The sequence below is a fragment of the Suncus etruscus genome, chromosome 1 (genome assembly GCF_024139225.1).
Source record: "Suncus etruscus isolate mSunEtr1 chromosome 1, mSunEtr1.pri.cur, whole genome shotgun sequence".
Taxonomy (NCBI): Eukaryota; Metazoa; Chordata; class Mammalia; order Eulipotyphla; family Soricidae; genus Suncus; species Suncus etruscus.
Window position 1 is genome coordinate 7,936,303 of NC_064848.1, and position 24,257 is coordinate 7,960,559.

General features: G+C 42.8%; 1 protein-coding gene and 1 non-coding gene across 2 annotated transcripts; both read left to right on the forward strand.

The window, feature by feature from the left end:
- The first annotated feature begins 15,399 nt into the window (after positions 1-15,399).
- On the forward strand, positions 15,400-22,343 carry PCLAF (PCNA clamp associated factor). The gene is made up of 4 exons (XM_049778552.1): positions 15,400-15,445; positions 15,635-15,724; positions 18,551-18,713; positions 22,210-22,343. Exons 1-4 carry the CDS (start codon positions 15,400-15,402, stop codon positions 22,229-22,231), a joined length of 321 nt encoding a protein of 106 aa, XP_049634509.1. The 3' UTR covers positions 22,232-22,343.
- LOC126032884 (small nucleolar RNA SNORA40) lies at positions 17,330-17,458 on the forward strand. Its single transcript, XR_007504050.1, has one exon. It is a non-coding gene; the product is annotated as a small nucleolar RNA SNORA40 (small nucleolar RNA).
- Positions 22,344-24,257: the final 1,914 nt, after the last annotated feature.

The following is a 24,257-nucleotide window of genomic DNA, read 5'->3' on the forward strand; positions in this document are numbered from 1 at the left end:
AAGGTATTTATGCATCAGTCCTTTTTAGTATCTATTTGGAATGTGAACAAAGATAAAAGGACAGCAGATAATCTTCAGTTCTAGTATATACCACGATTGGAGATGTATTTTTTGGGTGGACCACACCCAGTGACACTCAGTGGTTACTCCTGGCTATGCACTCAGAAATCACCCCTGGCTTGGGGGACCATATGGGAGGCTGGGGGATTGATCTGTGGCCCCTCCTACATCAGCCACTGCAAGGAAAACGCCCTACTGCTGTTCCACTGCTCCAGCACCAGGGGTGTAAATATTTATACCTTTATACAAACCACTTTTTCTTTAGGCATCACGATTTTCAGTAGTGTTAAATGGATGTTTTAGTGATACAAAAATGCTGTGCCACAGTTTGTCACCAGAGTATGAAGATCCCTCCTCCATTGTCTTTAGATTTCTATTCCACTCTCTCTCTCTGCATTTAGCAAACTCTCTTTCTCTTACTCTCTCTTTATACATATATATTTATATATATACATATAAATTGAGGCACCATGCTTTACAAACTTATTCCTGGCTCATAAACTCAGTTCTGAAGGCATATTCTCAGGGCCTGCTATAGTTGTTGGCCAGGTTTATTTTTTTTACTATCTTTTATTTATTTATTTTTGGTTTTTGGGTCACACCCAGCAGCACTCAGGGATTACTCCTGGCTCTATGTTCAGAAATTGCTCCTGGCAGGCTCAGGAGACCATCTGGGATGCCGGGGTTTGAACCACTGTCCTTCTGCATGTAAGGCAAACGCTTTACCTCCATGCTATCTTTCTGGCCCACTATCTTTCTTTATACTCCACATATCTGAGAGTTCATATCAACTTCCCTTTGACTTACTTTGCTCAACATGATCCTCTCCAGTTCTATCCAAGTTACAGCAATCAGCAAGATCAATTTTAAGCTTAACTTTTGTTTTGTTGCTTTGGTGGTCACATCCAGCTGTGCTCAGGTTTTACTCCTGACTCTGTACTCAGGCATCACTCATGGGTGGGCTCAGAGAACCATATGTAGTGCTAGGACTGAACACAGACCTCTGTTGTGCAAGGAAAGCACTCTGTTATTTCTGGCCCCCAAGCTAGGATTTATTTTGTTGTGCTCTTTTTTTTATTTTTTTGGTTGGGGAGACATGTCTTTCTGGGTTTATGCTATATTCATGGCTCTACACTCAGGGGCCACATCTGAAAAGTCTCAGGGGACCTTATTTGGTACTGGTGATCAAATCCAGGGTCACATGTGTGCAAGACAAAACACCCTACCTGCAATGTTCTGTTTTATGCCCAAGTTTTATATTTGTTTTGACTATAAGTAATGATGCTCTGGATTTCTTATATAGCACAATGTAATCCATAGCTTCTTTTGGGGAGTATCTTCTGTGGCAATGTAAGCATATTCTTTTTCTCCAATGATCAAGTTTCCTGCAACCCAGTCCTTGTCAATTTTTACCTAAATAGGTGTCCTTTGAGCTCTTAGATCTTCCTGGAAATGTCTTTCAGTGGCTGTGTATGTTTCTCGTTGTGGTAGATTTAGAACATTTAGAGAAAAAAATGATATAGAAAGTCCATTGGAGATTCCCTGTGTTTTATTTTTAATTAATTGTGTTTTAAATGTTCTATGTGCTCTTTCAATTAGCGATTGTCCTTGTAGATTGTATGGTATTCCCGTTAAATGCTTTATCTGCTATTCATTACAAAAGGCTTGGAAATTTTTGCTGACATTCTATTCCTTTGTCTGTCTTGATTGTATTAGTAGTTCTCATAAGTGAAAATAATTGCAACAAAAAGGAAAAAAACTGCTTTAGTTCTCTTTGATGATATAGGTAATGCCCATATGAAGTGAGAATATGTGTCAATAACTGCTACATTAAGCCTCATGTAAACATATCCTGAGACTTAGGAAGGCACCGAGTTTGAAAAGGCCCTCACTACCTGAGAGAGGTTTTTCCAAAAGCTGTCTACTATTGCAGGAAGTCTTTCAAAGCTGCCTGTACTCACAGAGAGGGTGTATGAAAAGTAGCACCTGTAAGAAAGGAGGCTTGGAGAATAACCTGCATTAAGGCCCTGAGAAACCTTGATTGACTCTCCACGAGGCATTCAGGAAAAAAGATGTAGTATAAATATTATTTGAGATATAACTTCAGCTGACATTCTAAATATGATTCAGATTTACCATTTGTCTGGATTCAAATATTCTTTTTTTTTTTGGGGGGGGGGGTCACACCCAACAGCGCTCAGGAGTTATCCTGGCTCTATGCTCAGAAATCACTCCTGGCAGGCTCAGGGATCATATGTGGACCATATGACCATCATAGGGATGCTGGAATTCTGCATGCAAGGCAAATGCCTTACCTCCATGCTATCTCTCCGGCCCAGGATTCAAATATTCTTTTTTTGGGGGGGAGGTTTTGGGTCACAGCTGGCAGCGCTCAGGGGTTACTCCTGGCTCTATGCTCAGAAATCGCCCTTGGAAGGCACGGGGGACCACATGGGATGCCAGGATTCGAACCACCATCCTTCTGCATGAAAGGCAAACACATTACCTCCATGCTCTCTCTCTGGCCCCTGGACTCAAATATTCTTTTTTTGTTTTGTTTTTGGGTCACACCCGGCATTGCTCAGGGGTTACTCCTGGCTGTCTGCTCAGAAATAGCTCCTGGCAGGCACGGGGGACCATATGGGACACCGGGATTCGAACCAACCACCTTTGGTCCAGGATCGGCCGTTTGCAAGGCAAACGCCACTGTGCTATCTCTCCGGGCCCGGACTCAAATATTCTTTACCTAATAATTATTACTCACTTTTCTTAAAGCTTCTCTTAACGATTAAACAGATTTATAGGCACACCTTTTTAGGACCATATGCATAGGTTCAAGTATTCTCTATTTAATCTTACAGAATAATTACCCTCAAATCTAGCTTTTCTGTTTGCCTATGTACAGTCATATCCAGGGTTAACATTTCAAGCCCCAGTTAAAAATGCAAAAACTGGAATAAGACTGAAACAATATTAGTCATTGGGAGACTGGCTTTGCTAACTGAGGGACCTCAGATAGCAAAAAGTGTCTTCAAAAGTAAAACTGTCCTGTGTCAGAATGTGCTTTGAACAATTTGCTTCTGTGCCTTTTTGGTAAATTAGTTTTGTCTGAAAATTATGACTTATCAAAAAATTGAGTATATCAGAACCAGAGAGATAGCATGGAGGTAAGGCATTTGCCTTGCATGCAGAAAGACAGTGGTTCGAATCCCGGCATCCCATATGGTCCCCCGAGCCTGCCAGGAGCGATTTTTGAGCATAGAGCCAGGAGTAACCCCTGAGAGCTGTTGAGTGTGACCAAAAAAACAAACAAAAAAAAAGAAATTGAGTATATGGGGCTGAAGAGGTGGCACAAGTGGTAAGGCGTCTGCCTTGCACACACTAGCCTAGGACAAACCATGACCATCACTGGGTGTGGAAGAAAAACCAAAAAAAAAAATAAATAAATAAAATAAAATTGAGTATAAATATTCCACCTTTTGCTTTGAATAAATCACAGAGTTTGAACCCAACTTGACTCCATGGCCTCTGTCTCCAATAGCCAACTCTGTGCACCCACCTTTCAAGGAACCTCAGAAGATTTTCTTTCTCTTTTTCTTTTTCTCTTTCTTTCTTTTTCTCTTTCTTTCTTTCTTTCTTCTTTCTTTCTTTCTTTCTTCTTTCTTTCTTTCTTTCTTTCTTCTTTCTTTCTTTCTTTCTTTCTTTCTTCTTTCTTTCTTTCTTTCTTTCTTTCTTTCTTTCTTTCTTTCTTTCTTTCTTTCTTTCTTTCTTTCTTTCTTTCTTTCTTTCTTCTTTCTTTCTTCTTTCTTTCTTTCTTCTTTCTTCTTTCTTTCTTTCTTCTTTCTTTCTTCTTTCTTTCTTTCTTTCTTTCTTTCTTTCTTTCTTTCTTTCTTTCTTTCTTTCTTTCTTTCTTTCTTTCTTTCTTTCTTTCTTTCTTTCTTTCTTTCTTTCTTTCTTTCTTTCTTTCTTTCTTTCTTTCTTCTTTTCTTTTTGTGGTTTTTTGGTCACACATGGCTGTGCACAGGGGTTATTCCTGGCTCCAGGCTCAGAAATTGCTCCTGGCAGGCACGGGGGACCACATGGGACACCGGGATTCGAACCGATGACCTCCTGCATGCAAGGCAAATGCCTTACCTCCATGCTATCTCTCCGGCCCCTCAGAAGATTTCTTTACTTTTTTCTTTTTCTTTTTTTTGTTTTGGTTTTTGGGCCACACCTGGTAACGCTCAGGGGTTACTCCTGGCTATGCACTCAGAAGTTGCTCCTGGCTTGGGGGACTGTTACACCCCACTCAGGAAGGGCACACATCAAAAAAGTGTTGCACTCCTGAAAGAGAATTATTTGCCAAAAAGGCCCGCTTAGAGCAGTCAAAATCAGTTGACCCTTTGCATGGATTGTTTGGCCATAATTCTAATATGTGGCTGTAACTATCTCTCTCTTTATTTTTAACCAATATTAGAAATCAGGCCTTAGTAATTCTTTCTAACAAAGAAGGACAGTACAAATCCCGCCAAAAGTCTCCCACTAACCAGCTCTGTGATCTTTGCTACCTTGGTGCCAAGATCATGTTTTTTCCCAAAACTTAGCTCATAGTAAACCAATTTTCAGTGTTCCCCAAAAACCCTAAAACATTTCTCTCTCTTCCCACTTCCCTGAAAATTACCTGGTTTCGGGCCCAGAGAGATAGCACAGCTTGCTTGCCTTGCAAGCAGCCGATCCAGGACCAAAGGTGGTTGATTCGAATCCCGGTGTCCCATATGGTCCCCCGTGTCTGCCAGGAGCTATTTCTGAGCAGACAGCCAGGAGTAACCTCTGAGCACCGCCGGGTGTGACCCAAAAAAAAAAAAAAAAGAAAAAAAAGAAAATTACCTGGTTACCCCTACTTACCCAAAACAAAGCTAACCCAAAACAAAACTTCTTTTCACCTTCAGTATCGGTTCTTTAATGTGCAAATTTTAGCCAACTCTTTCATTCTGTTTCCCTAACTATCTCCCACTCTCTTTGATGTCAAAAATTACACCCTGCATTCCAAACCTCAACCTTAAAAGCTACCCAGCTCAAAAAATAAATTTGTCTTCATCTTTCTAGACGCAAGTCCCCATGCATTTTGTGTGGTCTCATTCATTTCATATTTCATAACTCATATTTCATATTCGCCTCTTCGTGCTCCCGCTTGACTTTCAGTGGGATAAGAACCCACTAAGGTTATGCTTAGGGACTTTTTATCCCATTAGGATAAAACAGTCCGCAGCAGGGGACCATATGGGACGCCGGGGGATCGAGCCACAGTCCGTCCAAGGCTAGCACAGGCAAGGCAGGCACCTTACCTCTAGCACCACCGCCCGGCCCCAGAAAATTTCTTAATGTCAGGACTAATCAGTTTATGACAAATAACCATATGCAGGTATGGTTTGTTTGGGGAAAAAAATAACATGGGCCACATCCATTTGCTGTAGTTCATTTTTCTGAGACCACAAGGGTTAGAACTCCTGCCACAAGGTTTGTAGTGTAGAGGAGCACTGATCAAACAACTCCAAACAATACGTCTGGCTTGTCTTAGTGGGTTGCAATATTGTACACGAAGGTGACAGGCATTTATATGTAGCGCATTATGTTCTTTCACCAGTGAACATGTTGATGGTGATATTAGCATTGCCAAGCTATCAGCTAATTCATTTCCTAAAGTCATTGGACAAGGGATCCCAGAATGAGATATTATGTGTGTGATTATAAACAGGTTCTGAGTGCTTTTATAACATGCTTTGCAGTTGTTGAAGTAGATGTTAAACCACAGGGTTGTGAGCATTTATAGACATGGTAAAAATTCCCAGAAAGAGGCCAACTACGTATACAGAGTCATTCAAAATATTACAAGGGGGCCCGGAGAGATAGCACAGTGGCATTTGCCTTGCAAGCAGCCGATCCAGGACCAAAGGTGGTTGGTTCGAATCCCGGTGTCCCATATGGTCCCCCGTGCCTGCCGGGAGCTATTTCTGAGCAAACAGCCAGGAGTAACCCCTGAGCACCACCGGGTGTGACCCAAAAACCAAAAAAAAAAAATATTACAAGGACTGGCACATGTGGTTATAGACAAAGTAAAGTAGCAAGTTCTACAGAGTGCAGAGTTGTAATTGGTGCATACTGTTGTGGACAGGATTGGACCAATGATTATACCTTTTCCTGAGGATGGTCCATCAATATAAAACACAGGTATGTCTGGAATATGTCCTACTTCCTTACCATGCAGGATTTCCTAGTGCTTATGTTGTAATCTACCTGAACAATATTCTAATAGCTTGTTTAGAACATAACCCAGGAATTCATCTGGTGACATCAACTGGATTTTTCTGCTGCTACTTATAGTCCAGCTGCTGGCAAATTTATCATAACATTCTCATACAGGCTTTGAACAAGCTATTAAAATATTGTCCATGTAGTTTACAACATAAGCATTAGGAAATCTTGCATGGAAAGAATGTAGAACTAAATTAACAAAATATTGACACATAGTTGGTGTGTTGGTTATTCCCTGAGGTAAAACAGTCCAGTGAAATCTGCACATAAGTGCCTTATGATTTAAAGAAGGAATAGAGAATGCAAATTGTTTACAGTTATCTGGATGAATGGGGATATTATAGAAGCAGTCTTTGATGTCAATCACTCCTCAATGTCAGTTTCTAGGAATCCTTACAGAAGAAGGAAGGTCAGGTTGGAGGATTCCCATTGTGATATTAATATTATGCAAGTCAACTAATAGTTGCCATTTGTCTGATTTTCTTCAGTAGATCAAAGATAGGGTAGTCTTATTCAGAATATGATGTTTCTATGTGCCCCAATTTTAACTGTTTCTCTACTAAATTTATAAGCGCCCTCAGTTTTATTTTATTTTATTTTTTGTTTTTTTTTGGGGGGGGCACACCCATTTGATGCTCAGGGTTACTCCTGGCTAAGCACTCAGAAATTGCTCCTGGGTTGGGGGGATCATATGGGACACCGCAGTTCTTCCTTGGCTAGCGCTTGCAAGGCAGACACCTTACCTCTAGCGCCACCTCACTGGACCCCAGTTTTATTTTATTAAGGGGCCACTGACTTGTCCACACAGGGTAGTTGGATTTCTACTGAATGTGGAGTGGTGGGCACTGTAACTCAGTGACCCCAATTAGAAAACACCAGGGGGCCGGAGCTGTGGCACAGGGCGTAAGGCGCCTGCCTTGAGTACAATAGCCTAGAACAGACTGCGGTTCGATCCCCCGGCGTCCCATATGGTCCCCCAAGCCAGGAGGGGCTTCTGAGCACATAGCCAGGAGTAACCCCTGAGCATCACTGGGTGTGACCAAAAAAAAAAAGACACCAAAAAAAAAAAAAAAAAAACAACCCTGAGGCTGGAGAGATAGCATGGAGGTAGGGCATTTGCCTTGCATGCAGAAGAATGGTGGTTTGAATTCTGGCATCCCATATGGTCCCTCGAGCCTACAAGGAGCGATTTCTGAGCATAGAGCCAGGAGTAACCTGTGAGCGCAGCTGGGTGTGACTAAAAAACAAACAAACAAACAAAAAACAATATGTGAGTCCTTAGGATTATGGGCTAGAAAAGTGGCAGGTGGATTTAGGGGAGGAGGAATAGTGAACTCAGCACAACACTGATCATGTAAATCCCATTCCCATAGATTCAGGGGCATAGGAGCCACATAAGGTTGGAATGTGGTGGTAATGGCTTTCAGCCTCCTACTACTCTCTTGGATGGAGGAAGAAGGCCTATTGTCTATTCCTTGCAAGCCATAAGGAATAACCTGTAGAGCCTAAACATGAGGCCAATATCGGGTGGATATGCTAGAGAGATCTTCCCTATACCAATCATACCCCTGACTGAATTGTTTGCCATCAATTTCTAGAGGGATTACTAGGCATAACTTCTTTTCTTTGTTTTTTTTTTTTTTTTTTTTTTTTTGGGGGGGGGCACTGCCGTTTAATGCTCACGGGTTACTCCTAGCTAAGTGCTCAGAAATTGCCCCTGGCTTGGGGGGACCATATGGGACTCCGGGGAATCGAACTGCGGTCTTTCCTTGGCTAGCGCTTGCAAGGCAGACACCTTACCTCTAGCGCCACCTCGCTGGCCCTAGGCATAACTTCTTTTTTTTTTTTTTTTTTTTTTTTTTTTTGGTTTTTGGGCCACACCCTGTGACGCTCAGGGGTTACTCCTGGCTATGCGCTCAGAAGTTGCTCCTGGCTTCTTGGGGGACCATATGGGGCACCGGGGGATTGAACCGCGGTCCGTCCTAGGCTAGCGCAGGCAAGGCAGGCACCTTACCTCCAGCGCCACCGCCCGGCCCCCTAGGCATAACTTCTTATGCAGGCTCTATGTGGTCTGTAGAGCTGCTATGAGATTGGTGCTACCAAATACTTCGATCATTAGGCAATCAGAATGGCCCAGCATTACAAACAGGAGGAGTAGAAGTTGTGCTATATTCTCACTTTTTTAAAAATCCACGTTATAGGGGCCGGAGAGATAGCACAGTGGTGTTTGCCTTGCAAGCAGCCGATTCAGGACCTAAATTGGTTGGTTCGAATCCTGGCATCCCATATGGTCCCCTGAGCCTGCCAGGAGCTATTTCTGAGCAGATAGCCAGGAGTAACCCCTGAGCACCACTGGGTGTGGCCCAAAAACAAAACAAAACAAAAAAATCCACATTATAGGGGTGGAGAGATGGCATGGAGGTAGGGCATTTGCCTTGCATGCAGAAGGATGGTGGTTTGAATCCCAGCATCCCATATGGTCCCCCAAGCCAGGAGTGATTTCTTTCTTTCTTTCTTTCTTTCTTCTTCTTTTTTTTTTTTTTTTGGGTTTTTGGGTCACACCCGGCAGTGCTCAGGGGGGTTACTCCTGGCTCCATGCTCAGAAATTGCTTCTGGGAGGCACGGGGGATCATATGGGATGCCTGGATTCAAACCGATGACCTTCTGCATGAAAGGCAAACACCTTACCATCATGCTATCTCTCCGGCCCCGCCAGGAGTGATTTCTGAATGCATAGCCAGGAATAGCCCCTGAGTGTCACCAGGTGTGGCCCAAAAACCAAATAAAATAAAATAAAATAAAATAAAAAAACCCATATTATAGGCACCATTATTAGAATGATTAGTTCTCACACATACTCTGGGTCTATAATCCTCACATGAACATTAATGCCCTTGATTGTTAGGATGCTTCTACCCAAAAGCATACCTAATGTGCCTGGTGGTACTGGTCCTTTTATGCCTGAGTGTAGTTTGTATAGGCATTGTGCTGGAGTCAGGGTTATGTTTTATTGTTTTTTTGTTTTTGTTTCTTGGCCACACCCGGTGATGCTCAGGGGTTACTCCTGACTATGCGCTCAGAAATCTCTCCTGGCTTTGGGGGCCATATGGGATTTTGGGGATCGAACCAGGGTCCGTCCTAGGCTAGCACGTGCAAGGCATACACCTTACTGCTTGTGCCACCACTCCAGCCCCTGGAGTCAGGGTTATATCATTCGGGCAAGGTATGTCTACAGTGGCACTTCCTGTGTGGCAGGCTGTAATAAGTTTACCAGTCAGGTCTGCATGACTTGTTGCCCCAGATTTTATGGGGCATGGTGTGGCCCCCCTGCCCCGTTTCCTGACATTTGCTGAACATTAGTAGGGTAATATCTTGCCCAATGATTCCCCCTCCATTGCATCGTGGGCATGGTCTTGGTGGGAGTAGGGAAAGCCCTGCATTCCCTCCTGTAGTGACAAAACATCTACCCCAGATTTGAGAGGTCTGGAGCTGTCTTCTATTTACATAGGCAGATTGGCAATCTCTTGCCTAGTGATTGCTCTACTGTATGTAGGACAAGGTCCAAGTAGTGGCCTTGAGAACGTATAGTTCGGTGGGGCTCTAAATCATTCTCTCCAGTGCTATTCTGTTCTCCTAGCTTGTTTATGGACTGAAAAAGCCTCAAGGGCATTTACTTGTGCCTGGTGGGAAAAGGAACCTACTTTCCAGCAAGCCTTGAAGAATCTCATTATGCCTTCTCTTTCCCTCCTAGGTCTTAATATAGATTGACAGTTCTCATTTGCATTTTCAAATGAGTGGCTTTGTCAAATTATTCCAGACCTCTTTCTCCTTAACTTGCCTCTGTAGGGCCTCAGACAGCTTGCTGATAAAATGGGTAAATGGTTCTGATACATCCTGAAAGACTTTTGTAAAATTACCCTTGAATTCAGACTCTATGTTTATTTTTCATGCACATGGGGCTATATCCCTAATATAATTCAGGATTATGTGGGGTATGATAGCCCGTTTTATATATATATATATATATATATATATATATATATATATATATATTATATTCTCCTCCTAATATAACATTAAGGATGATTTTGACTTGAGACAGCCTCCTGCCTGATTTTCCCAGGTTGTACAATTTAGATTTTGCCTCATCACTTAGCCACATTTGTGGCCCAAAAAACCAAAAAAAAAAAAACAAAAAAAAAAAAAAACAAAAAAAAAGAAAAATAAAAAAAAAAAGAAATTGCTTCTGGAAGGCTTTAGGAACATACGGGATACCAGGGATTGAACTTGGGTCCATTCAGGGTCGGCTGCATGCAAGGCAAGCGCTGTACCACTGTGCTATCACTCTGGCCCTCTAGTTTTGATCTTTTTTTTTTTTTTTTTTCGTTTTTTTGGTTTTTGGGCCACACCAGGCAGTGCTCAGGGGTTACTCCTGGCTGTCTGCTCAGAAATAGCTCCTGGCAGGCACAGGGGACCCTATGGGACACCGGGATTCGAACCAACCACCTTGGGTCCTGGATCGGCTGCTTGCAAGGCAAACACCGCTGTGCTATCTCTCTGGGCCTTCTAGTTTTGATCTTAATGGAGTTGTGTTTTCTGATTCTGAGTTTGAGTAGGTACTCATAGGTTCATCTTCTGTGGCACTATAGAGTTTCTTGGTCTGGGAGATGCAGGTCTTTTTTGGCTATCATCATCATGTTAGTTATTGTGTCTGGCCTTATTTTGTTCATGGATTGAGCATTGGTCTCTACCGGAAACATTCCTCTCCCTTGTTCTGGTGTTTGTATAGGTACTAGATGAGGTATCTTTGTCCTGGATTTGGAAATAGGTTATGTAACAGTGGCATTAGCTATAATTTTTGACTTGGTCTCCTTTAACGACAGAGAGAGCTTGAGAGGAGTTGAAGGAGTGATGCTTCTTTTTTTTTTTTTGTTTATTTATTTATTTTTTGGCTTTTGGGTCACACCCGGCCGGGCTCAGAGGTTATTCCTGGCTCTACGCTCAGAAATCACTCCTGGCAGGCTCGGGGGACCACCAACCTTCTGTATGGTGGGATTCTGTTGGTGGGATTCGAACCACCAACCTTCTGTATGCAAGGCAAATGCTTTTACCTCCATGCTATCTCTCCAGCCCCAGGAGTGATGCTTCTTATTAAATCAGTTATCATTCTGTTATTTTTCTTCAATATAAACTGAGTATATATATTCTAGCATATCATTGTTATTGTGATTGATTAGATCATTATTGCTTTCAGATCTATATTGTTTAAAATCCAGGAGACCAAAAATGATTTCATCTACAGTGTGATCAGGTCCTTAACACAAGATGGGATCATTGCCTGAATCCACTGGCAAATCAAGTATAATAGCTAGACAAGCATACGTGTTCCAATGGCAAACTGTTCGGTTCGTCAACTGTCCTAACTCTTTGGTGTGCCAACTGCCAGAGCCAACTGCTAGAGAGGAGCCCACGCTGCCAGGGCCCAAAGGAACCTTGAAGGCAGGAAGAGTCCTTTCTGACAAAATACCTCAAGCCTTTTTAATAGAGAAGCCTAGGGGCCTATGACAAACCCCTAGGCTGGGAGTGGGAAAGGAGAGAAAGCTGGGTTTGGTACCAGGTTAAGATCAGATTGAGGAAGGGCCCGGAGAGATAGCACAGCGGCGTTTGCCTTGCAAGCAGCCGATCCAGGACCAAAGGTGGTTGGTTCGAATCCCGGTGTCCCATATGGTCCCCCGTGCCTGCCAGGAGCTATTTCTGAGCAGACAGCCAGGAGTAACCCCTGAGCAAAGCCGGGTGTAGCCCAAAAAAACCAAAAAAAAAAAAAAAAAAAAAAAAAAAAAAAAAAAAGATCAGATTGAGGTAAAGGGGAAACAATGGTTCAAAGTAAGGAGTAACCAGTTCAAAAGTACAACCAAAGTCAGGGAGAAAAGCCAAAGCCAGGAGTAGAGACAGTGCTGTCAGATTGCTGCTCCAACTGCCTCTTCAAACTGCCACTCTCCACACTGACTTTCCACCCCCAGCCAATAATAATTAAGGTCTTTCTTAAAGGGGCAGAGACCCCTTTTATGGCTGGGGCTGGACTTCTGCTGGGTTAATACAGTAATGTATGTAGGACAAGATTAGACTATCCCCAACATGGTACTATACTTCAAATCTGGGACTTCTATATGCCAAGTTTGTCATCCGCCACAAGCCCCTTCATCTGGCTCCCTGGTTTCTAGGAGCATTCCAGGCTCTGTGTTTTGGGGTCACTCCCAGCAGTGCTCAGGAGCCCATGTGGTGCTGAGGATCAAATCAGAGCCTCCTAGAATCAAAGTATGTGCTCAGCCCTTTGAACTGTTTCTCTAAATAGAAACCTATTTTTTTTGGGGGGGCAGCACCCAGAAGTGCTCAGGGGTTAGTCTTGGCTCTGCACTCAGGAATCACTCCTGGTGGTACTCAGGGATGCTGGGGAATGAATCCTGATGGGCAAGTGCCCTACCCGCTGTATTATCTCTTTGACCCTCAAAACCACTTTTTTGTTTGTTTGTTTATGGAGTCACACCTGCCTGTGCTCAGGGATTACTCCTGGCTCTGCTCTCAGAAATCACTCCTGGCAAGTTCGGGGGACCATATGGGATGCAGGAAATCGAACCACTGTCAGTCCTGGGTCAGCTGTGTGCAAGGCAACACCCTACCGCTGTTCTCTCTGGCCCCTCAAAACCATTTTTGAAACAAAAATAACGTGTTTTGAAGAAACCATTGTGTTTTGGAGCACCTTAATGACAGAGACAAGGATAGACTCCAGGTATTATTTTTTCCAATAGGATTTATTTTTTATTTTGGGCTACACCTGGCAACACTCAGAGGTTACTCTTGGTTCTTTGAAATCTCTCCTGGCAGGCTAGGGAGACCACATAAGATTCCGAGGATCAAACGTGAGTTGGCCACATGCAAGGCAAATGCCCTATCTGTGTGCTATCACTCCAGTCTCCTCTCATAGGATTTTGGTTGTAAACTTACAGTGCAGGGTATATGTTGCATATGAAGACATCCAAGAAATAAGTTTAGCTAGAGAGCTGAGAGTCTGAGGAGAGTGGTAGAAAGAGGTGATTTAAGACTCTTAATTTGAATTACCTGAAAGCAGGCATCAGCAAAGAAAGGTTTTTGAAGAAGGCCATGTATTCCCTCTTGTCTCCATCTCTTCTGGAGGAAGACAATCCACAGAAACTTTGCCTAGCTTCCTCTTTCCTTCACACACCCCTTTTGAGATGGCAAGAGCCACATTGGCCTTAGCATTAGATGGGTAATTTTTTTTTTCTTCCCTACCATTCCAGATAGGTACTTTTTAAAAATAATTTGAACACCATGGTTGCAAGATTGTTCTTTTTTTTTTTTTTTTTTTTTTTTTTTTTACAGAAAAAGCTGCTCATGATTGACTTACAGTCATACAAAACACAACACCCTTCACCAGTGCACGTTTCCCTCCATCATTGTCTTAGTTTCCTGCTCACCTTTACCGTTGCCCTCTACCCTCCCACCCACTTTCCTCTGCATGCCTGTGGAGCAGGCATTTTATTTCACTCTGTCTCTTCCTTTTTTTTACATTGTAGTTTGCACTACTATAACATGCATGTCACTTTTTCTCCTTTCAGCACCCAGTTCTTAGTCCAGAGTGATCAGTTCCAACTATGACTTTCATAGTAGAGTCTTCTCTATTCTAACTGCACTCTCTGCTCTCTGGTCCTCCCAATCCTTATTTTTATTATCTCTGGATATCATCACCACACTGTTTTTTATTTTTCTTATATCCCATAGATAAATGGGATTATTCTATATTTATCCCTCTCCCTCTGACTCATTTCACTGAGCATAATAATCTTCATGTTCATCCATGTATAAGCCAATTTCATGATATAATTTTCCTAAAGGCTGCATAGTATTCCACTGTGTAGATATACACAGTTTCTTTAGCCATTCATCTGTTGTCAGGTTTGTTTCCAGATTCTGACTGTACTTTGACTTACTAAAATAGGGGTGCAGAGGGCATTTTTGTATTGTGTTTTTGTGTTCCTAGGGTAATCCATAGGAATGGTATTGCTGGATTATATGGAATGATTGGATCAATTTTCATTTTTTTTGGGAATTTCCATATTGTTTTCCAGAAATGCTGAACTAGAGGATATTCCCACCAGAAGTGAATGGGTGTTCCTTTCTCTCTACACCCACACTAGCACTGGTTGTTCTTGTTCTTTGTGTGTCATTCTCTGTAGTGTGAGATGATACCTCAATGTTTTGAGTGGCATCTCCCTGATGGTTAGTGATGAGGAGCAATTTTTCATGTGCTTTCTGGCCATCTGTATTTCTTCTTTGAGAAAATGTCTATTCTCCCCATATTTTGATGGGGTTAGATTTGTTTTCTTAAGATCTGCCAGTAAATATCATAGATAGTAGATGGGGTATTGGCTGAATAGCTTTTTCAGATGGGTATTGAGTAAATAGCTTCTTCCATTCTGTGTATCCTAGTTACTGCTTCCTAGGAAGTGCAGAAGCTGCTCTGTTTAATGTAGTCCCATTTGTTTATCTCTGCTTCCACTTGTTTGGACAGTGGGTTTCCTCCTTGAAGATGCCTTTAGTCTCAATGTCATAGCGTTTTGCCTACGTTTTCCTCTATGTACTTTATTGTTTTCAGTTCTGATATTAAGGTCTTTAATCTTTTTTTTTTTTTGGGTCACACCAGCAGCACTCAGGGGTTCGGTTATTTTTTCTCTTCCCAGCAAGGATCCAGCCGCCAGTCATGGGGCTCCTCAGGGTCCCCCCAACTCCGCCCACCGAGTGCAGGGACGAATCACTATCATCTGCAGGTCAGGTGGCTTCACGCTCCCCCGAGGACTCCAGCAATTGGTCGTGGGGCTGCGCGGAAGAGAGCCGAGAGCGCGGGAAACTCCCCCATATAAGCAGTGGCGGGAGACCAGCACACAGGTCCTGGCTCGCAACCTGCTACAACTGGAACCTCTGCAAGTCTGCTGGAACCTCGGCTCCTCTCTCGTTACCTGGCCTGGGACCATGGTGCGGACCAAAGCTGACTGCGTCCCTGGCTCTTACAGGAAAGGTGAGCTGGCTGGGGTCCTGAGCAGAGTGGGCGAACCCCAGGCCCATAGCTCAGGCTTGTGGAGGGTGGAAGTGGGCCAGGGAACGGGCACTCTGTTCAAATGGCCAGGGTGGTGGGACAGTGCAGCGCCTTGATCGACCCTTGTGTCCTACAGACCCCTTTACAACCCTTGTGTTCCTCTCTTTGCAGTGGTGGCCTCCCGGGCCCCACGGAAGGTATTTGGTTCCTCCGTGGTGGCCACCAACTCCAGGTCATCTTCGTCTTCATCATCAAGGAAAGGTAAAAGAGCCCTTGCACATGCTCGTAAGAACCCCTCAAAGGGGTAAGGTCCACACACTTATTTGCCCTGACACACTTCTGGACTTGACCGATTTTCTTCCTTGTTCTCTTCACATGCCCAAAACCCTGGGCCTTGTGGAGTCAGGGTTAGAGGCTGAGATGGCAAGAACAAAACCTCAGGCCTCTGCAGAAGGAGGTGTTTGTGTGTGTTGTGTGTGTGGGCACTCCAAGCATTCCAGCTTCAAACATTTTTCTTTTCTTCTTCCTTCCTTTCTTCCTTCCTTTCTTCCTTCCTTCCTTCCTTCCTTCCTTCCTTCCTTCCTTCCTTCCTTCCTTCCTTCCTTCCTTCCTTCCTTCCTTCCTCCCTCCCTCTTCTTTCTTTCTTTCTTTCTTTCTTTCTTTCTTTCTTTCTTTCTTTCTTTCTTTCTTTCTTTCTTTCTTTCTTTCTTTCTTTCTTTCTTTCTTTCTTTCTTTCTTTCTTTCTTCCTTCCTTCCTTCCTTCTTTCTTTCTTTCCTCTTTTCCTTTGCATTTTTTTTTTCTTTTTGGGTCACACCCGGTGATCCTTAGGGATTACTCCTAGCTATGTGTTCAGAAATCTGCTTCTGGCTTGGGGGACCATATGGGACACTGGGAGATCAAACCCTGATCCACTCTAGGTTAGCGCGTGCAAGGCAAAACGTCCTAGTGCTTGCACCACCGCTCCAGCCCTTCAAATCCTTTTCTTCCTTGAACATTTTTACTCTTAAGAATCACCTTTGGGGCCAGCGTGGTGGCGCTAGAGGTAAGGTGCCTGCCTTGCCTGTGCTAGCCTAGGACGGACCGCGGTTCCATCCCCCGGCGTCCCATATGGTCCCCAAGGAGTGACTTTTGAGCGCCTAGCCAGGAGTAACCCCTGAGTGTCACCGGGTGTGGCCCAAAAACCAAAAGAAAAAAAAATCACCTTCTTTTTTTTTTTTTTCTTTTTTAGAAGAGGTGCCCCTTTCCTTTCCAAAACGAAGAATTACATCAGTTTAGAGTTGTAGAGTATATAGTTTTTGCAGGTCTGAAATTCTAGGTTTCAGCCCCAACACCAAGGAAACAAAAGAATTGGAACTAGACCTGGGATGTGTCTCACTGTAGAATGCTTGCCTCTGCGAGGCCCTGGGCTCCCAGTCACACACATCACTGCCAAAAACGGAAGAAAAAAAAAAAGAACCATTTTGACAGTGCTATTTTTCCTTTTAATGTAAAAACTTTATTTCACTTTTGCATGTTTCCCTTCCTTACCTTTCATTCTTTCACTGTGCTTTTTTGTTATTGTTGTTTTGTTTTGTTTTGTTTTTGGCCAGTGTCCAGGTCAGCCACATGGAAGGCAAATGCCCTACCCGCTGTGCTATCCTCTCTGGCACCCACTGTGTGTTTCTTTTTTTCTTTTTGTTTTTGGGTCATACCCAACAGCTCTCAGGGGTTACTTCTGGCTCTATGCTCAGAAATTGCTCCTGGTTTGGGGACCATATGGGATGCTGGGGATTGAACCGAGGTCCATTTTAGGTCAGGCACATGCAAGGTAAATACCCTACCTTTGTGCCATCACTCCGGTCTCAGTGATTAAGATTTGACTTGCCAGCACCTGTGTGTGTGTTTATTTTGACTCGTCGACAGAAACTTTGAGACAGGTGCGAAAACTAAATCCTCTTTTGCAATTCAGAACTCATTATTTGGTATGAGTTCTGATACAGATGAGAAGGAACATAGGAAAAAAAAAGATTTTTGATTTGTATGCAACCTATGTGGGTTTGACCCCTCTCCCCAATATACATATTGCATCCCAAATCCTGCCAAGAATGATCCCTGAGTACAGAACCAGCAGTAAGTACTGAGCACAACAAGTGCTCAAAAAAACAAAATAGAAAAACCCCAAACCAAAAGAAATCTACAGTATAATTTTAGGGGCCGAAGTGATAGCACAGTGGTAGGGCATTTGCCTTGCACGTGGCTGATCCTGGACGGACCCAGGTTTGATCCTCGGAGTCCCATATGGTCCCCTGAACCTGCCAGGAGTGATTTCTGAGCGCAGAGCCACAAGTAAACCCTGAGTGCCGCTGGCTGCGACCCCCCCCCCAAAGTATAATTTTTCTAATATATATGATGTATATGCTGACTGATTACAACTATTGTGGTATAGTTCTCATTTTTTTTTTTTTTTTGGTTTTTGGGCCACACCCGGTGGCTCAGGGGTTACTCCTGGCTATATGCTCAGAAGTTGTTCCTGGCTTGGGGGACCTATGGGACGCCGGGGGATTGTCCAAGGCTAGCGCAGGCAAGGCAGGCACCTTACCTCTAGCTCCACCGCCCGGCCCCTATAGTTCTCATTTTTGTTGGGGATGTTGGGTCACACCTGGTGGTGCTTAGGACCTATTTCTAGGCTCTACTCAGGCATGACCTTGGTAGGTTGGAAGATCATTTATTGTGTGAGGGATTGAAATCAGAGCTCACCGCATACATGGCAAAAGAGGAACATATCTCTTGTACTTTCTCCAAACCCTTCTATTATTTTAAGATGGATATATTATTTAATATTATTTCATTGGTTATTTTGGGGGCTTACTCATTAATGCCCAGGGGTTACCCTTGACTCAATACCTTGAAGTTGCTTCTACTGGTGTTTTGGGACAGTGTGGTGCAGGGGATGTATCCTAGGCTCCTGTGTACATAGCTGCAATTTAGACTGAGCATTTTCTCTGCCTTTAAATATTCTTCAGATTTGATGTCAAAGGAAGAAATGCCCCTTGAGGGAATGAACTCTGTATTAATTCTTACATAGTTCCTCTGTTTATATCTTGTAGCTGAAAATAAATATGCAGGAGGAAACCCTGTGTGTGTGCGCCCAACTCCCAAGTGGCAAAAAGGAATTGGAGAATTCTTCAGACAATCCCCTAAAGAATCTGATAAAGAGAATTGGATTTCTGAAGAGGCAGGAAGCAGTGGCTTAGGAAAAGCAAAGAGAAAGTAAGTTTTTATGTTCTGAAATCTAAAGAAAACATGTATAATTTTGGCAAATAAAGACCAAACACATTGGGGCTGGAGTGGTCGCGCTAGAGGTAAAGTGTCTGCCTTGCAAGCACTAGCCTAAGATGGACCTCGGTTTGATCCCCCGGCGTCCCATATGGTCCCCCAAGCCAGGAGCAATTTCTGAGTGCGTAGCCAAGAGTAACTCCTGAGCATCACTAGGTGTGGCCCAAAAACAAAAACAAAAAGACCAAAGACATTGAATAACTAATGTTCATTTTATTTTATATATATATATATATATATATATATTATATATATTTTTTTGTATAATCAATAATGCTTGGATGCTATTCCAGGCTTTGCTTGGGGGACCATTTTCTAATAGGGATTGAACCCAGGTCTCCTGCATGGAAAGCATACTTAGTTCATTACATTTTCTTAATGTATCTTAATGACTAAAGTTTCCTATTGAGGAGATAAGAAAATACGTTTTAATATTTATTTTGTTAATTCTTATAATTTTAATTTTTAAAACAAGAGTGAAATGTGGGGCTGGAGTGGTGGCGCAGGCAGTAGGGCATTTGCCTAGCATGCGCTAACTTAGGACAGACCGCATTTTGATCCCCCAGAGTCCCATATGGTCTCCCAAGTCAGGGGCAATTTCTGAGCGCATAGCCAGGGGTAACCCTTGAGCATCACCTGGTGTGGTCCAAAAAAAAAAAAAGAATGAAATGTATTTGGGGGAGGGGGTGGGCTACACCCAGTGGTACTCAGAGCCCTCTCCCATCTCTGTGCTCAGGGATCATTCTTGGAGGGACTCAGGGTACCATATGAGGTAGTAGAGATAGAACCTAGTTTGGCGTCAAGCAAGGCAAACACTTTATCCACTGTACTACCTTTCCAACCCATATTATAATTTTATTTACTTTTTTTTTTTTTTTTGCCATGATGTGTTGCTTAGAGGTTTCTAGGCATATCTGAGGAACTATGCAGTGCCTGAGATTGAGCAGGGATTGATCCAGCTCATGTTTGAGCTCTTTCTCCAGTTTAAAGCATATAAATTATTTTGTCTTTTGTCTTTGCCAAACTCATTGGTACTCAGGGCTTTCTCAGGGATTCCTGTAAGAGCGGGGGACACTATGGGGTATCAAGGGTTGAACCCGAGTGAGGCAAGTGCCTTACCTGCTATAGTGTCTTTTCACTATCCTAACAATAAAGCTCAACAATGCCATGCAGCCAAAAATTATATCCTCTGGGTTGTCCTTGCTTTTCTATAGTACCTACTTAATTTACATATGTATATATTTTTCGGTTTGTAGGCCAGGGTTTACTCTGGCTATGTGCTCAGAAATCAATCCTGGCTTGGGGGGGGGGGACCATATGGGACGTCAGGGATCGTCTTGGGTCAGCTGCGTGCAAGGCAACTGTCTTACCACTGCACTATCGCTCTGGCCCCATGGTTTTTTTTTTTTTGCCCCACCTCCATGTTTATTTTATGTAACAGTCCTCAATTGCTTTCCCTTTCATTGCTATTGAGTTTTTTCATTGGTATTAAAAGTTATTTTTTTTGGCCACACCCTATGATGCTCAGCTGTTACTCCTGGCTATGCACTCAGAAATCGCTCCTAGTTTGGGGGACATATAGGACACTGCGGGATCTAACCACGGTCCATCTTAGGCTAGTGCGGGCAAGGCAGACGCCTTATCACTTGGCACCACCACTCTGGCCCCGAGTTTCTATGTCTTATGCAGAGCTCTGCACTGAGTCAGAGCTCTGTTCTCTTCCTGGTTATACTCCATTCACAGACATTGGTAGTGTTCACAAGGGTTTCTATGTGCACACTTATATGCTCTTGAGAGGTGGCACATCTGGCGATGGTCCTTGTGCACTTTTATAACTTTTTGTTTTTTGGGCCACACCCAGTGGGGCTCAGGTGGTTACTCTTGGCTCTGTGCTTAGAAATCCCTCTGGCACGGGCCCGGAGAGATAGCACAGCGGTGTTTGCCTTGCAAGCAGCCGATCCAGGACCAAAGGTGGTTGGTTCGAATCCCGGTGTCCCATATGGTCCCCCGTGCCTGCCAGGAGCTATTTCTGAGTAGACAGCCAGGAGTAACCCCTGAGCACTGCCGGGTGTGACCCAAAAACTAAAAAAAAAAAAAAAAAAAAAAAAGAAATTCCTCTGGCAGGCTTGGGGACCACATGGGATGCTGGGAATTGAACCCAGGTTCGTCCCAGATCAGCTACATGCAAGGCAAATGCCCTACTGCTGTGCTACCGCTCCAGACCCATCCTTGTGCACTTTAAAATATGTATTTCCTGGACCACACCTGGCAAAGCTCAGGATTTGCTCTTGGCAGGCCCAGGGGACCAAATAGGATCTTGAGGATTAAATCCTAATCTGCTGCAAGGCTTGTGCTCTCTCACTGAGCTAGTTCTCCAGCACTCACAAATTGAGTTTTATCTATAAAAGATACAGTGGACCTGGAGCAATAGTATAGCTTGGTTAGGTGCTTGCCTTGCATGCGACCTACCTGAGTTCCATCCTCGGGACCCCATAAAGTCCCCTATGTTTGCCAGGTGTGGCCCCAAAGTAAAAAAAAATAAAGTACAAAATAGTTTTGGTATAATGCAGTTTTTAAAGCGATGAATGCCATGCCAAATTAAATTTATTTTTTTTGGTTTTGGGGTCAAAAACCCAGCAGCACTCAGAGGTTGTTCCTGGCAGGCTTGGGGGGCCAAATGGGAAGCCGGGAATCGAACCACCGTCTGTTCTGGTTCAGCTATGTGCAAGGCAAACACTCTAGTGCTGTGCTATCTCTCCAGCCCCTATTATATTTTTCTAATTTGATAATGACTCATATGCTTCAACAGTCAAATACAACAACTTAACTTACATTTTCTTTGCTCATGTGGATTGGTTACATTTTTACTTTATATATTACAAACTTCTTGCTAAATGATCTGTCCTGTTTATCAGTTCACTTAAAAACAGATTGAAAAAAAAGAAGAAAAAAAACAGATTGAAAAGGGAGCCAGAACTATAATACTTAGTAATGCATGCCTTGAATGTAGTTTGATGCTGGCACTGTATATTGTCCCTTGGGCCCTGCATGAACTAATCCCTGAACTTTGCTAAGTGTGGCCCTAAAACAAACAAAAAAATAGTACAGTGAGTAAAATGCTTGCTTTGTACACAGTGAATCTAGGTTTTATCTCCAGCTCCACATCTGAGTCATACTAGGAGTGAGGAATAAGCATTGACTTCTGGGTGTGAGCCAAACCGCCCCCCCCCCAAAAGAAAAACTCCAAACAAATTTGCTGCTGTATAATTTGAAATCTGTAGGTGTTTTATTAGTAATGCTATTTAAGTTCCCAATCTGGTCATTTGACTAGACCCTCCGGTACTGCTAATATTCCTGCTAATATTCTTATACATTTTTTTCTGTTTTTTGACTCTTGAGAGACTGTTGAAGTTCTCTGTTCTTTCCACAGAGCACGTCCTTTGCAACCCTGATCATTCAAGTGACGAAAAAGAATAGACTTTCTTATTCATCATTGTCTAATATCTTCTGTTTTATTCTGATGAATTCTGGACATAAATTTGTGTCAGTGCATTTGTCCCAACCTTGCTGAATAGGCAGTTAATTTTTTATAAAACAAGACTTTTAGATTTTAATTATTCAAAGTATATAATTTTGGTATTAGAGTTTTAAGAATAATTATGGCTACTTAGCTTATTATTCTATATATACTGTTTCTTTCACCTGTTACTTTTGTTTTTGCTAAGAACAAATCATTACATGGTATTCTAATTGTGAATTTGCTGTTTGAGAGTGGTTTAGATCTTTGTAATCCTGCCATTGTTACTGGTATTTGATTATAGGAATATTGCTATGCTTCTATTTCTTTTATTTGCCTTTAAAAGTAAGGTTTTTGCACATTAAAAAATAGAATTAATCAGAACCTATTTAAGAAAGGGGACCAAAGAGGGAATGTTTAAAAAAATTTAACGCTTAAAAAAATACTTAAAAATTTTTAATGCTTGGACTGGAGTGATAATACAGCGGTAGGGCGTTTGCCTTGCATGTGCCAATCCCAGACAGTTTGATTCCAGGCATCCCATATGGTCCCCCGAGCCTGCCAGGAGCAATTTCTGGGTGCAGAGCCAGGAGTAAACCCTGAGCGCCACCATGTGTGACCCAAGACCAAAACAAAATTTCAATGCTTATTTTTGTATTACAAAAAAAATTTTTTTTTTTTTTTTTTGGTTTTTGGGCCATACCTGGCGATGCTCAGGGGTTACTCTGGCTCTCTGCTCAGAAAATAGCTCTTGGCAGGCACGCGGGGACCATCTGGGACCTGGTATTCAAACCAACCACCTTAGGTCCTGGATATGCTGCTTGCAAGGCAAACGCCGCGGTGCTATCTCTCCGGGCCCTGTATTAGAAAAATTTAAGGACAAATTTAAGATTGATCCTGAAAGTTTAAATTTTTTATTAAACAACAAAAATAAAAAGAATCAGGCAAGAAGGTCTAATATACTTTTGATTAAAGTATCATAAAATAGTACCTATTGGGCCTAAACTTTTTAAAGTTAGCAATCATTAAAATATGAAAGAAAAAGTCTGTTGTTAATGTGGAACTCTGTAGTAAAGTCCTTATAGCTACCATTATGTTTTTCAAGATCACCCTGGGGTATAACTGAAGAGTAGGTTTAATATTAGTATAATTGATATATATTTTTCTTCTTTCCTTCCACTTTTTGCCCACTGGATTCTGTTATAAAATTAACCATCGTTTTATGGACATATTATGTAAAGTTTGTTTTTAATAAAAGAATACTTATTTCATGATATTTTTCCACTTGTGTACTTTCTAAGATTATATCATACTAGATATAATATATTCATTTCAAATACTAAATAGCATAAAAATCAAATACTAATGATCGATTTTATTTATTTATTTATTTATTTATTTATTTATTTATTTATTTTTTGGTTTTTGGGCACACCCGTCGGTGCTCAGGGGTTACTCTGGCTGTCTGCTCAGAAATAGCTCCTGGCAGGCACGGGGACCATATGGGACACCGGGATTCGAACCAACCACCTTTGGTCCTGGATCGGCTGTTTGCAAGGCAAACACCACTGTGCTATCTCTCTCGGTCCCCGATTTATTTATTTTTTTGGGGTCACACCCGCAGCGCTCAGGGGTTACTCCAGGCTCTAAGCTCAGAAATCGCTCCTGGTAGGCTCGGGGGGACCAAATGGATGCTGGGATTCGAAACCACCGTCCTTCTGCATGTAAGGCAAATGTCCCACCTCCATGCTATCTCCGGCCCCTCAATTTTATTTTTTGCTTTGCCTTTTCTAATTACAGTTAAAAAGTGAGTTACTGGCCCGGAGAGATAGCAAAGCGGTGTTTTTGCCTTGCAAGCAGCCGATCCAGGACCTAAGGTGGTTGGTTCGAATCCTGGTGTCCCATATGGTCCCCCGTGCCTGCCAGGAGTTATTTCTGAGCAGACAGCCAGGAGTAACCCC